The sequence below is a fragment of the Salvelinus fontinalis genome, chromosome 42 (genome assembly GCF_029448725.1).
Source record: "Salvelinus fontinalis isolate EN_2023a chromosome 42, ASM2944872v1, whole genome shotgun sequence".
Classification (NCBI taxonomy): Eukaryota; Metazoa; Chordata; class Actinopteri; order Salmoniformes; family Salmonidae; genus Salvelinus; species Salvelinus fontinalis.
In genome coordinates, this window is record NC_074706.1 from 15,247,445 (window position 1) to 15,262,206 (window position 14,762).

Below are 14,762 nucleotides of genomic sequence, written 5' to 3' on the forward strand. Positions count from 1 at the left end.
CATAACACTAAATATCCCCCCCGTCCCCTGTGCTTTTGGAAGTGGTGAGGATGGATTGAAGAGAACTGTTGCCATCCATAAGGGATGACGGACAGGAGTTGGTGATATACGTTGAGCTCCCTGTGGTGTGGGTCACATGTTTCACGCTGCCGGGTATGGTGCGGTGTGTTGTCAGAGAGACGGGGAGAACGCAGGCTCTTACACACTGGTGTGGGCAAGGGGCAATGTTCTGCCAGGCAGCCACGTCACAGGCACACAGGGGGTTCTAAATTGCATGTCTGTCTGTGTTTTTGTTTGCCTGCCTGCCTGCCTCACTGCCTGCCTGCCTGCCTGCCTGCCTGCCACCAACGACAGATTGCCTGGAGAGAGTCCAAGCGAGTTGCCTACAGAATGAAGTGTGCTGAAGATCTCGACTGTCTCTCCAGTGTTATCCCGATATAACTCTCTCTGTCTCCTCTCTTGGTAATCCCTACTCCTCTTCCGTGGGGGACACAACAGGCTGAGTTGCCTTAACCACAGCCAGGGAGGATCCTGCTCTACTCTGCTCTAATGTGGACCAACAGCCAGAAAGACCATGCATAGAATAGAATAGAATAGAATAGAATAACTTTTAGGAGTTGTTAATGTAGGCCTTTTCACAAGCCATTGTTTGGAATTGAACTTTCAGGGCACAACACTCAACACTATATGATGTGCCTGTGATACAGTGTAAAGTATTGTAAGCAAATATATTGGTTGTTAACACCTCAAGGATGGCATAATTATGAGCATACTAATGGGCAATAACGATACATGGAACATGCGTGTTTCTGTTCGGACAACCTTATCAAGTCTGATCTAACTCACGAGTGACCAATGAGATAACTGATTGCCAGCTCAAGAGTGCAACAGCCCGATGAGAGTGCAATCTACCGTTTGCATAGAAATAACATTAGACATTGAAATATGCTAGTCTCTTTCCTTTTAATTTATTTTTTATTTTTTACCTCCGACATTGATTCAAATAGACTCAGTTGCATTTAGTAGACCTACTGCATACTGGTAAAGGAGCAGCACCACACAAAAGTCACAGTACCATTGAATTAGCAGGATGGGATTTCCTGGAAATTGCATTCCCTTTGTGCATATTCCTTTTGATAAGTGATATGAAGGATATGAATGATGAGCGAGTCAGAGCAACAACTGTCAGTAGGTACCATTCTCTCGACACAGCCAGTATGAAAGGGAGGAGGTCAAAAGGGAAGATTGCAGTGCTACTGGGTCACAAAGAGCCAACTAGAGAGAAACAAACATCATTGATCTCTTATCTATCAGCATTGTGGGAATGAATGACAGGTTAGACAGAGGAGAGGCGAACCATGGAGACATACAGTATCTCTATGGGTCCATTTGAGGCTAACAACATACAACAGGCCATAGACCTCCATGGAAAGAGGAAGTCTTTTTATGGTCTCTTTCTGATGAAGGTTTGTTTAGACTGAAACATCTGCAGCCGAGGTTCTACCAAATAAATACCAATTATAATGGTGTCCTCCCTCAGCTAATGTGAGTATCTCATCTCCACTTTTGGTAGCTATAAACCTGTGATCTTTTTCATGTCAGATGGACCAGAATCACAACACTGAGTAATTGGGTATTCACTTTAATGAGTTGGAGTCCAACGCCTTGTGAGTCAACATTACATAGAACTGTGATGTCAAATGTTAGGATTCCACTATCTGCTGGTGCTAGGATGCCCATTAGAACGTGTATTTTTAGGAACAGCCGCAATAGTCATCCATATGAGTGTGTTACTTACATAAAGGAAGTTGTCAGCATAGGGAGGAAGGACTGAGGAATTTCTATGCATGGACAAATGACTCTTGCAATGTTTCCAGAAAACCAAACATTTTATTCATAAACATTTGTCATAAAAATAACAACATCCATATTCAATTTATCGAAAGTAGTTTCATATAAACTGTGTATATATACAAAATTCATTATATACCCAAGCAGTTAATATAACTTATGGCGAGTTAAAAGTTTTTTTTACAGTACCCTGACTGATTGGTGACATTCTCGCCAAGCCATGACCATTGTTTTTTTGCTAAAGTGAATAGCTTCCTCATCAGTAATGCCTTGTCAAGTCTTAAATCATCTCATCTGAAAAGTACATAAACTCGCAGCAATGTGTGCTACCTGATTACTCAACAGCAATGTTTTAGTGTTGTGCTGCTAGTCAATTCTGGCTTGACAGTACAATACAGTACATCGTACTGTACCAGAGCCATGTATAATGACGTACTAGTTTAACACTATAGTCCTCATCACGAACTGATTAGCAGTGTAATCAAATGATATTTCGAGTCACTATTGTACGAACAGTTAGGTCATCTTTTACTTGTCTTAGAAATATATTTGATATCAAATGACAATCTCTCTAAAACACTATTCTGCTACCAGCCCTCCAAAAGTACACGTAAAACATTGTGAGTATGTTTAAAAAAGCCTTTTTCCACTTTTAACAATTCAAGGTAAACAGTGGTCTTTTGAAATATGTATATACACAGCTATAAAAATACAAAGTACAGTCATACAAATATATTTATTTTCCATTTATGGTATAACTTTCACGATTTAATAATTCAACCATTTTTCTTTAAATACAACACAAAGACCCAATCAATAAAATATTAATAGCAAAGCAAAATAAATTCTCAAAACCTTGGACTGCTTTGTGACTAAAGCCAAGAATAATGTGTTACATTCATGTCATAAAACGAAGTCTCTCTCCCTTCCATTCGGTAATTGGAGGACTAAGTTATGTGTTGGCTATATTCAATAATACCACATGAACATAAACATGCATTTGAAGAACCACTATCTGACTGGTTGCAGTGTTAGTGGTATAAAAGCCTCGAAAGCAAAAAATATACGACTTTCTAGTGGATATCTCAAATTAGATGTAAGTGCAATATAGCCCAGCAATTTGGAAGCAGTTCGTTGTCTTAAATGGTATATTTCTTCGTTGAGGTTTTTTGACGTTGGAGCTGTCCAGACGAAAGGGGTACTGAACTGGTGCAGGCATTTGTTATGACGCCTTGGTGTTTGGTTTGAAATGATCAAATTGGTTGATTGTAACAGAGAAACACAATACGTGTCTGTTGAGCTGTCAACTTGGGAAGGTTTTACAATCAAGTCATGCATGTCTTGCATAGAGTCAGCAGCAGCAAGTTAACGAGGGTCGAAAGAGCAGACCCTTTTCACAATACGCTCCCCGACATAGCACTATGCAAATCTAACTCGCAAAACATCCTTATTCTAAGACTCCCTATAGAGACGTTCACAGTCAAACCAATTTCACTCGACCTATATGTCACACCGCAAACGTTGATACGTCGACCTGTAATCAGCAATGAACTGTTAAGCGTTTTATCTTCGACGGAAAGATTGTAATGTTGTGTGGACAGAGCTACTCGTGTGCGTAATGGTGTCTCTTCAAATTCCATCGGGAAGAGTACATGGCCATGCACTGATCACTTGTGGCTTCAGCTCCATCTTTTCTTTCTGTTTCAGGTGCACGCGACCGTGCCGTTTCCTCTCGTCGCTCCGAGCGAACCTTTTGCCGCATACGTCGCAGGAGAACGGCTTCTCTCCCGTGTGAGTCCGGGTGTGGGTGGTGAGGTGGTCGCTACGGCTGAAACTGCGCAGACAGATGCGGCACTGAAAGGGTTTGTGTCCCGTGTGGATGCGGATGTGCCTGTTGAGTTCATCCGAGCGGGAGAAGCGCCGGTCGCAGTTCTCCATGGGGCAGGTGAAGGGTTTCTCTTTGGCAGGCCCGGTGGATGCGGCGGGGCTTTTCCTGACACGCGGTGCCTTTTGCGCGCGCGGCGTGTAACTTTGGGCAAAGGAGTCTGGCAACAAGGAGGAGTAAAGAATTGAGTCTATAGTACTGGGTAAAGCTGGTGAGGTAAGCTGGCAAGACGAATCGCACTGATTAGATAATGGCGGAAGTTCAATGTTGGGAAACATAGCTGGCTTGAGGAGGTTGTTGGTTGAGAGGTCCATGACTGGCACTGGGTAGTTGGGGTAAAGAGAACTGCAGAAACTCTGAGAGCAGGTGTCAGAATAGCACTGCTCCTGCTTGATTCCACCTTCAACTTTGAACTCCATCTCTGGGTTAGGACACATGGGTGAAAATGAGTCCAAAAGTTCCTTTACATCCACTTGTTGGTCAGACGGGAAGTCACTGGACATCGGGAACGTTTCTGATGAATGGAAGCTCGTTTCCAAATAGGGGTCCGATTTATTGAACGTGCCCCATTCGTAACAGCTGCTATCGAATTCATTCTTGACCACCACTGGAAAAGACGCAGCTTCTGACTGCGGAACGGTGGTGCTGTTCTGGTTTCGGACTTGAGCGGGGGAGCCGAAGCTCACCTGGGGAGAGGTTGAATCTTGAGCTTGGCCGCCGGACTCACCGTCGGGGTAGCTGGGGCATGTCTGCCCCGGAGAGTACAGGGGCGGGGTGGCGCTGCAGGTGGAGGATTGCCTCTGGACGCCCGCGTCGCCGAAGCTGTTGCTGTCCATGGTGCTCAGTTGAACTTCGGAGATCGGTAACGTAGAAATACCGACAATTTCTGTGATCATGTTGAGCAATGTCTCAGTGCTGCACGGGCCCCCCTGGGTCGCCTCGACATAGAATCTGCCTGTGTAGGCGAGGGAGGAGGAGGTGGTGCCTTTGGGCCCCTCGCAGGGATTAAAGGCGAAATCTGAGTTGGAGGCCTCGGTTTTCAGGGTTACAGGTGCTCCCTCTGAAAAAGAAAGAGGGCAAGTTTGTCATTACAAAGGTTGATTGTAGTCTGCTATTTGCACATATAGTAAAGTTGTTATGTAATCAATAAGCATACATGCGTAACATGTACCACTGCAAATGGGCCAAATTAAATCCATGGGATGTTTTTAATAAATCAATGTGCAACCACAAACAATCTTATTTAAACTATCAATGCATGCATATTGATTTATCATATTATGCAATGCAGCAAGAGGCTACTGCGAATTTACCAGGGGTAAAATGGGCAGGTGCTCCTCTCTCTGCGTCCGAAAACATCTCCTGGGTATCTTTCCGAGCGATATTTTCCATCCCCAGGGAAGAACCGCTACAATTCTCAAACTGTGGGTAGAAGGAATCTTTAGAGTTCAAATCCATGTTGTTCAGCATGATTGCGAGATTGATTTCAAGTCTGTCAATCCAGGTAAGTGTAGGTAGATAAAAAATAAAACAAAGCAGATGCAAATTATGTGTCCTTTTCCCTCTGATGCACGGGGTCGTCGATTATTCCCGAAAATGTGCAGGTGGTCGTTTGAGGAAAAGGGTGTCAATAAATAATTCGAAATGTCCTTTTTGTCCAGATGACTGCGTGCTGTATCGATTTGTAGCTTTTCGGCTATCTGTTGCTGTGGGTATGTTTCACACCAGTGGCTTCCCTTGCCTCTCCTTATATACACTTCGGCGGGTCGCTAGAGCCCTCCCCCCCCATTCATCGGCTCCAGTGAAAGGATTCCCTGCTGCGTGTAAACTTCATGCCCATACATGGACAGAGGATGTGACGGGCTTCCCCCAAAAAAGGAGAGTTACGATTCTAACGTTGCAACAAGTCTCTTGGATCTGCGAGAGACTGCCATTGATATACCATCGGGTATGTGTATGTTATGTATGAGAATAAAAGCTTGAGTTATCAAATCATGAAACCAAGATATCATGGCAGTGGCATGGCAAGTGTTCTTACGTTCAACTCGGTCGACTAGTAAAACAGGGTAGCTTGTAGACAGTCATTCGATGCCGCGTGGAGATGTCTAATGTCTTCTGCCGCCAATCAACACACCAACACACTTTACTTAATTTCTCATCAATTAAACAAATTAAGATTAGGAAGGCTTTAGGGCATAATACGTTGTGTATAGGCTACTAAACGAGATGAATCCATTTCGCTTGTCTGTATGATTCATAGAAGAGAGATTATACCATTCAAGTTAACTGTGATGTAGACAAGGAAGAAGCAATCCCTCCCCCTAATTAGAACTTTCCATTGTGGCAGCTGAAGTTACTGTACACATCAACATTTAACTGGTTATGAAAGTTTGACCCCCGGCTTGTATAACATAAACAGGTAACAGTCGTAGGCACAGTTTCCTTTGTAGTGCACTGCTTTTGACAGGGGCCCATTGGGAATCGGGTGCCCTTTGGGATGCAACCTGTAGGTTATCTAAGCTATGCACTTGCTCACATCAAAAGATGACACACCTTAAACTCAAAAGAGAGGCATTGGAGGCAATAGGACTAATCCTTGAAAAATTTGATATTTTTGTTGTACACTTCATGACCAGAGGTATGTGGACACCTGCTCGTCGGATATCTCATTCCAAAATCATGGGCATTAATATGGATTTGGTACCCCCTTTGCTACAGCCTCCACTCTTCCGGGAAGGCTTTCCACTAGATGTTGGAATATTGCTGCGGGGACTTTCTTCCATTCAGCCATAAGAGCATTAGTGAGGTCGGGCACTGATATTGGGCGATTAGCCCTGGCTCGCAGTCGGCGTTCCAATTCATCCCAAAGGTGCTTGATGAGGTTGAGGTCAGGGCTCTGTGCGGAGTTGAGGTCTGGTCTCTGTGCAGGCCAATCAAGTTCTTCCACACTGATCTTGACGAACCATTTCTGTATGGACCTCACTTTGTGCACGGGGGCGTTGTTATGCTGAAACAGGAAAGGGCCTTGACCAAACTGTTGTCACAAGGTTGGAAGCACAGAATCATCAAGAACAGGGGCGGGCACTTCCAGTCCTCGGGGGAATGATTGGTGTTACAGTTTTGCCCCAGCCCCAGCTAACACACCTGACTCCAATAATCACCCAATCATGATCTTCAGTTTAGAAAGGAATTTGATTAATCAGCTGTTTGCTAGGGATGGAGAAAAAGTGTGACACCAATCAGGCCCCCGAGGACTGGAGTTGCCCACCCCTGATCTAGAATGTCATTGTATGCTGTAGCGTTAGGAATTCCCTTCACTCGGACTGCCAGATGGTGAAGCGTGATTCATCACTCCAGAGAACGTGTTTCCACCGCTCCAGAGTCCAATGGCGGCGAGCTTTACACCACTCCCGTCGCCGCTTAGCATTGTGATCTTAAGCTTGTGTGCAGCTGCTCGTCCATGGAAACCCATTTCATGAATCTCCCGACTAACAGTTATTGGGTTGACGTTGCTTCCAGAGGCAGTTTGGAACTCGGTAGTGAGTGTTGCAATATGTGTCGCTATGCGCTTCAGCACACGGCGGTCCCGTTCGGTGAGCTTTTGCAGTCTACCACTTCGCGGATGATCCGTTGTTGGTCCTAGATGTTTCCACTTCACAATAACAGCACTTACAGTTGACCGGGGCAGCTCTAGCAGGGCAGACATTTGATGAAATGACTTGTTGGGAAGGTGGCATCCTATGACGGTGCCATGTTGAAAGTCACTGAGCTCTTCAGTAAGGCCATTCAACTGCCAATGTTAGGCTATGGAGATTGCATGGCTGTGTGCTCAATTGTATACAACTGTCAGCAACGGGTGTGGCTGAAATAGCCGAATCCACTAATTTGAAGGGGTGTCCACATACCTTTTTATATATAGTGTAGCTGCTGCTACTTCAAACTCGATCAGTTCTAATGTCGTGGCCCCACTGAGCACATGTGGGCGACAGAAAGGTAGGCCCGGATGCTGTTTTCTTTTATAAATGCAACTCAGAAAAAGTCCTTGCTGGTAATTGCTTCCTACACGCTGCTGCTGCTCAGCACCGAACTGTTTTCACTCATTCACTTCCATCGTTGTCTAATAGCAAACGTGACCGCTGTGGTGGTGTTGTCACCGTGCTGAGAGCCTAAACTACAAAACACTAGGCTATCTAAAGGTTGGCCTTTCAGGTATGCGGGGGAAATCGATCATACCCCGAAGTGTTCAGCGGTTGAACCAACCTGTTCACACAGACGGTGACATTTCAAACAATAAAAAAGGCGTTTTATTTTCACTATCTGATGCTGGGTCCATAGAGGCGATGTGGCACATGTCCCTATGGGGAAAGTTGTTTAAATCGAGTGGACAAACTGTTAGGTGCATGAGTTTTCTTTCCATGATATCAAAAAGTCGATAAACACTGAGTGTACAAAACCTTCTTAATATTGAGTTTCACCTGGTTAGTCTATGTCATGGAAAGAGCAGGCGTTCTTAATGGTTTGTACACTCAATGTCCACTTTCAGCAGGGGGAATCAGTCATTGCGCTCTCCATGGTCCTGAAAGGACCCATGCATAGCCACACTCCGTTGCGCTGATAGGGGTGATTTCAGGAACACCTTCAGCGCCAGTGCTGGTTTTAACACTGTCACCACATAAACGCTATGGAAGCTTCCTTACATCATGTTCCCTGCTTAATTTCACATGTAATCTATATTATTGCACAAGTGTATTGAACACGATAGTCTGGGCTACGTATTGCAATATGATGACAATTGGTAATGGTATAGCCTACCTAAACGCGCTAAAGAGGGGGGACCTCTTTGTAGGACTTATTTGAACTGTATTTCTCATGGTTTGCTATCTCTGTTGTGTTCTCCTAGCTCGCAAATGACACCGATTTGGAGAGCAAGAATGGATCTTCAAAATCGTTGCCATAACTGCATACGGAGAAAGGAGCACTCCCCGTCCACTTTTTAAGTTATGATAATATCCTAATGCGCTACTGGTCGCGCCAGCCAGCGAGGGGTTTGACATTCTCTGGAAGAAATCGTTTTCACCTTAGTGACGTGCCTCTAGCTGCTCTAATTCTAGGGCCTCGAAATGTTTCGTCTCTCGGATATGTCTTCAAGTAAACCCTTTGAAGTATATTAAAACAGATCTGATCACACTGAGATATCCGTCCCAAATAGCACCATGTAGTGCACTACTTTTGACCTGGCCCTAGATCGTAGCTAGTGCACTAGATAGGGAATAGTGTGCCATTTAGAGCCACGGAGTTTAGAACGCTGTCAAGATAACTGCAGAGTGCGCGCTAACCTCTCTGCTCCCCGGCGAAATACCACAGGGCCAAGAAACCTAATGGATTTGCGTAATGTCAGCACTTACCGAGATTATTGTACGGAGCCCAACTTAGTGCCTGTAAAAGTTTAATGAGACACAGGTGTTATTGTATTATGTGTAAAATAAGTCTCATTTCCCTTATGGAATTTGGTAGGCTAGTTTTAGGATTGGATGTTCGTTCTAGATCTTAGCATGGGTGTTGACATCAAATAATGATGTTCAAAGTGTTGGCTAGTGCTAAAATATGAAATATGGCTGGAATGAAAGGATATCTTCCCAGGCTCATGAGGCACACTTTGATTAAGGTTTGTCCCAAAAGGCACCCTATTTCCTATATAGTGCACTACTTTTGACCATGGCACATGGTGAAAAGTATTGCACTATGTAGGGAAAAGGGTGCCATTTAAAACATCACCCTAAATTAATCCAGCTTTAATTAAAGTAGAAGTACAACATAATTACTTCTACATCACCATTAATAAAATTACAGATGTTGAAACACACTTCCTTTACCAGGACAATAATGACCTACATATTGAATAATGACCTTTGAAAACTGTCCTAGCCTGGTCAACTCCTATGGTCATTGTCAAATTGGCGAGACAGCACAAACAGATCTGGGACCGGGCTATCTTTTTATTAAACTGGGTGTGATTTTTATGCAAAAACTGGGCTGTTTACCAAATGGTACCATATTTCCTTTACAGTGAAACATTTTTAATCAGATGCCCTTGTCAAAAGTATTGCACTATGTAGGGAATAGGGTGCAAGTTGAGACATATCCTGGATGACCTACAGTAAACATTGGGCCTATCCCAGTCCTGAAAGAGGTCGCAAAGCAGGATGCTTGAGGGAAATTGCAGAGCACGCTGAAAGGCCTAAAATACCTATATAAGGATATAGGAAAAGGATTAAGGATACACTCTCTCTTTAGCCAATTGAAGGTGCCAATTAACTCTCATCAAAGCAGAACATCTGGTCATTGGAAGCTCCCCATGGGAAATATAGAATAGAGAGAATAGTTTAGATACAATTACTTATAGAGGGAATACTGTATACAGAGCATAGAGAATCCTCCTGAAACCATCCATATGGTAATGAAATGATATCATACTGTATAATGCAGGACTGCGTTCTAAAATGGAACCCTATTCCGTATTTAGTCCCCTACTTTTGACCAGGGTCCATAGGGCTTTGGTCAAAAGTAGTGCACTATAGGGAACACAGGCATAATAATTTATATCCTGTATCTAGGTTTGAGCTCAAGAGCAAGATAGGCTCTTTATTCACCGACACATCTGAATTTATATACCTAGATACAACAGGTTTTTGGAGGCAATACCACAAAAAGAGAAGGAGAAATCCTATACGCAACCCATTTCTGACAAGAAAGTCCCCCACATTAAAATATGAAATATCCCCTTAGGCAATGGATGAGAGAACATCTCCGTCTAAACCTGGATGGATGTACAATAGGGCTTCTGAAGAGAACTGAAAAAATGGATTGGGAGTGCTAACAACGGAGAAACCTCTGCCGGAAACACGACTCGCTATAAATACAAGATGCTCGCCTCGGCTGCCAAGTTTTTTTCCCTTCTCTCTCTCTCTCGTTGGGCCACGCACAGTTACATATACCGACATTCAAACACCGGGCGACGGAGAGTGCAGAGAGAAAGAGGGGGAGAGAGAAAGAGAGAGAAAGAGAGAGGAGCGGAAGCGTGCATTTTCATTTGAAGGAGCAGCTCTTTCTCTGTGGGAGTGATGGGTTAGGGAAGCCCGGGTAACTAGGCCCCTGTCTGTTGGTCAGTGTGGCAGGTTTCCCTTGTGTTCTTAAAATACACCCCTCCACTTGCCCACCTCTGCCCTTGCCCGCCCGCCCCTTGCCTCGCTTCTCTCCTCTCTTTTCCTCTCTGGCAGCGATGGGATTAGAGCCTGCACTTCTTTCTCCAATCAGTGACTGCAGATGGTGGCTCCAGCTCCAGCAGTTCACCCAGCCCTCCCCCTCCCCAAATACCCCGCACTCATCCGGGCCCCTACCCTACCCTGCACTCCTCTCACCACAGGATCCCCGCTCGAGTAGCACTCTGACAGGCCAACTTGCTGGTCCCATGCCAGCTACCTGCCGTTACCTAACTACTCAGATGCTTGGAAGTTAAATCGGCGTAATGGAACGCAGAGTGAAATTATAACAGTGAAATGATACCCTTTGTGGTCGATGTTGAGGGTCGGGGCAATACTTAGCTTGGTTGGAAGTTACTTAGGGTGAAATAGAACCTGAAGTGCTAAGCTGTCGTTGTGATGTAAGCGACAGAGGGCCTTGAACAGTGAAAATCAGATGTAGAGTAGGGTGATGATTATACAGTTAAAACAGAGCTTAGGAAAGCTGTATGATTTTCTCTGCAAGACACAAAGCCACACAAAATCTAGACCCCACTTAAAAACCAGCTGTACTATTCAAAATCAATAGGGACCAACATTCTTCATATTGGTGACTGCCTTCGACTGCCATTTGTGAGATATTCTACAAGCATATATTGACTGTAAAGTTTGAAGCGGGCTTGCTTATTTGATTCATCGACAATGTGCAACAGGGAAAATGGGTTATGATGACAGTTCACGCTCTAAATAAAGGATATCTGATAGCACAAATGGTGATTCAATCACCTTTCTGATGCCCAATCATGAGAGAGACAGAGAAAGAGCGATAGCTAGATAGAGCAATAGGTAGCAAGAGAGAATACTGAATTCAAACAAATAACTTGCAGCTGTTCTGAGGCAACAAGACTGAGAGAAAGCTAAGCCTTGGTCGGCTAACAAAAGTAACTATGGTTACGGCCGCTCGGCATGGCACTAGCCTTCCACAGCTTCACTCCAGAAATAAAACTGTTGGGCTAAGAGCGAAGAGCAGGTAAAGACAAAAGATCCTGGGCGACCACTATTTATAGCGGCCAGGCTTTACATAACCAGCACAGAGGGCAGTGTTGGTACTGTAGAGCTACTGGGTGGAGCGGCTGCTGCTGAGTGCTTCTGGTTGCTGGAATGCACCGCTGGTTTCTGAAAGGGGCAGAGGTGCTGGGCATGAGGGAGGGGAGAGGGCCACGGAGAGAGGCGAGAGCCAGTCCTGGAGAGAGGGAAGGAAGGGAGTGACTGTGGTGGCATACCAGGGGAGCTCTACGTTGAAGGATAAGAAAGTGTTGTTGTTGGTGGTGATGATAATAGGCCTAACAGGTGAGGGGAGGAGAGGGGGTACTACGCAGGAAGAGGATGTTGTTTTGTTTTGCTGACGGACGGACACACACACAAACAACGCTCTACTCTTGCGTCTATCGATATCCCATGCTCCCCTGGGAGAGGCATTGATGTCAGCGGCGAGGCGCCACCAGAATGTCCGCCCGCCGCTTGGCGTCAACATCAGCATTTACATCACCGGGTGATGCGTTAACGAGTGTTTGAGAATTGGGAGTGAGAGAAATACATTAGCCGAGCTCAGAGGGGCCAGCTTAGCCACGGGGTGGGATGTGGAATCCACACACAGTCTCACACACACAAACAAAACATAAACGTCATAGCGTGAGCTCATAGACAAAGCCAGAGGCAGCGGCGAGTTAGGTGATTCCTCCCACATTATCATATCACCCCAGGACAAAGCCCTTACAAGTCTCCCCTGATATCCATGAGAACGTTCTCCTTTGGCTCTAACGTACGAGCCAATGTGAAACAACGCACTAGGATCTACGCAACTGCCTAGAGATACTCTTAATGACCACCACCACATCTTACACAAATTAAACTATTAACATAATTACCCATTTATATGGCTCTAATGCACTGCACTTCTCAATTGTAAGTGTAAAGCGATAGACAAACTGAATTCAAAAATAGCTTTTCTTCAACGCCAGAAAAGCTTGATTAATTGGAATGGTGCTTGATTTTGTATGTCGCCTGACGTCGGTCAGACTTAATCATTTGCCTAACCAAATAAAATCAACATTTATTTACAGTTTATTTTACAACAAAAAAAATGTGTCACAATACTCATTACACACAAAAAAAGAAAAAAATGACAAAGGGCAAAAGGTAAGGGAAAACAGTCAAATGTGACCATACCCTCAGCCCCATTAACTTAACTCTAACCTTTAACCCCAAACATATCCTTAACACCCCTATGTACAAATCTACCAGCTGTACAATGTTAAATTCCAAATGGACCCCTTATCCTACAGTAGACACTCCTGTAGATCTGAAAGGATTGGATAAGCAAAACTCCACCCAACCTATCAGAGGTTAAGGTAAAGCTATTTACCATATTGCTTACATTTTATTCAAGCCTTCCATGTCTACAGGAAGTCCTAAGGGGTAGGATGTAGGGGATAACGGTCTATTTGGAATAAAGAAACACACTTGGTTATTAATCAGCTCCCTCTAGCATAACTTTCTAGTCATTGCATCCTAGATAGCTGTGCGGAAAGAGGGGTTATTCATTTCTATCTCCAACCAGCATTACTTTAATGATGCTCCTCATATGTAATTAGCTTTTTTAAAGGCAAACTGTACAATAATTGAAATGTGAGATTTTGCCCAATACATTGTGTCCTTCTAACAGGGTATTGGGCAGTCACAAATTCTCTAGAGGACGCTCACATATTGTTTGGCTGTAAATCCATACAGAGAAAACACACCAATGAATAGGCCGATACCACGGGCCTGACTCATCTGTTTATTATGCAGCCACATTAGTGAGCTCCGATGCCATTTGGCTATTATCCCATATCAGTGTGAAAAAAGAGGTCTTATGAACAGGGTGAATACTCTGAATGCTTTAGTCACACTGATGGGTCGCTCTCTTCAAAGGAATTAATGCATTTGTTTTCTGACTGACTGCCATTGCTTTGAGGGGATATGGAAATGTGGAATACATTTCCTCAGTGTGTGTGTGAGTGAGAGAGAGAGAGAAAGAGAGAGCGTGGTGTGTGTTTATGGTTCTACCATATGTGTCACTTACTCAGGCCCAAGGCCCATGATGACCAGATTTGCATTATCTGGTCAAAGGGTCAAATTCTAAGGCAACAATATATTACCCACGCACATGACCCAGCAGTACAGAGCTAAACCAGTGGTATTTAAAGTCGGGATCACGTGGGAACTGCAGTGGTTTCACCAAAATGTAATACAAATATATATACAATAATTAAGAGTACAGATTATTGTATGGGACAATATAGATCTGTTTTTCAGAAAGATCATTCGAAAGATACAATGTTATTGAGTAAATGTACTTATTCGTTTCTTTTCACTTTGATAAGAGATGAAAATGCAATGAATTGAAGGTTATTTGTTGATGTAAAAATCTAAATTTAGCCAATTTAAGGACGTGTCATTTGGGGTGGGGTGAGGTGGCAACAAATTCTTGGGGAAAAAAATGGTGTCCCCAGAAAAAAAAGTTGGGTTACCACTGTGCTCAGCTGACAAAGTCTGAACACCACCGTGCTAAACCCTCTGCCTCTCCTGTGGAGCCTCTGACACAGCAGAGCGACAGGTAGCCTAGGTTGCAAGATCGAATCCCTTAACTGACAAGGTTAAATCTGTCGTTCTGTCCCTGAACAAGGCAGTTAACAAACTGTTCCTAGGCCGTCATTGAAAATAAGAATTTGTTCTTAACTGACTTG

The 14,762-nt window shown here is 44.1% G+C and overlaps 1 protein-coding gene across 1 annotated transcript; it reads right to left on the reverse strand.

The window, feature by feature from the left end:
• Window positions 1–1,870: 1,870 nt before the first annotated feature.
• LOC129841287 (early growth response protein 2b-like) lies at window positions 1,871–5,470 on the reverse strand. The gene is made up of 2 exons (XM_055909485.1): window positions 5,050–5,470; window positions 1,871–4,796 (listed from the first exon to the last, which is right to left on the reverse strand). The coding sequence occupies exons 1-2, from the start codon at window positions 5,204–5,206 to the stop codon at window positions 3,481–3,483; spliced, it is 1,473 nt and encodes a 490-aa protein (XP_055765460.1). The 5' UTR covers window positions 5,207–5,470; the 3' UTR covers window positions 1,871–3,480.
• Window positions 5,471–14,762: the final 9,292 nt, after the last annotated feature.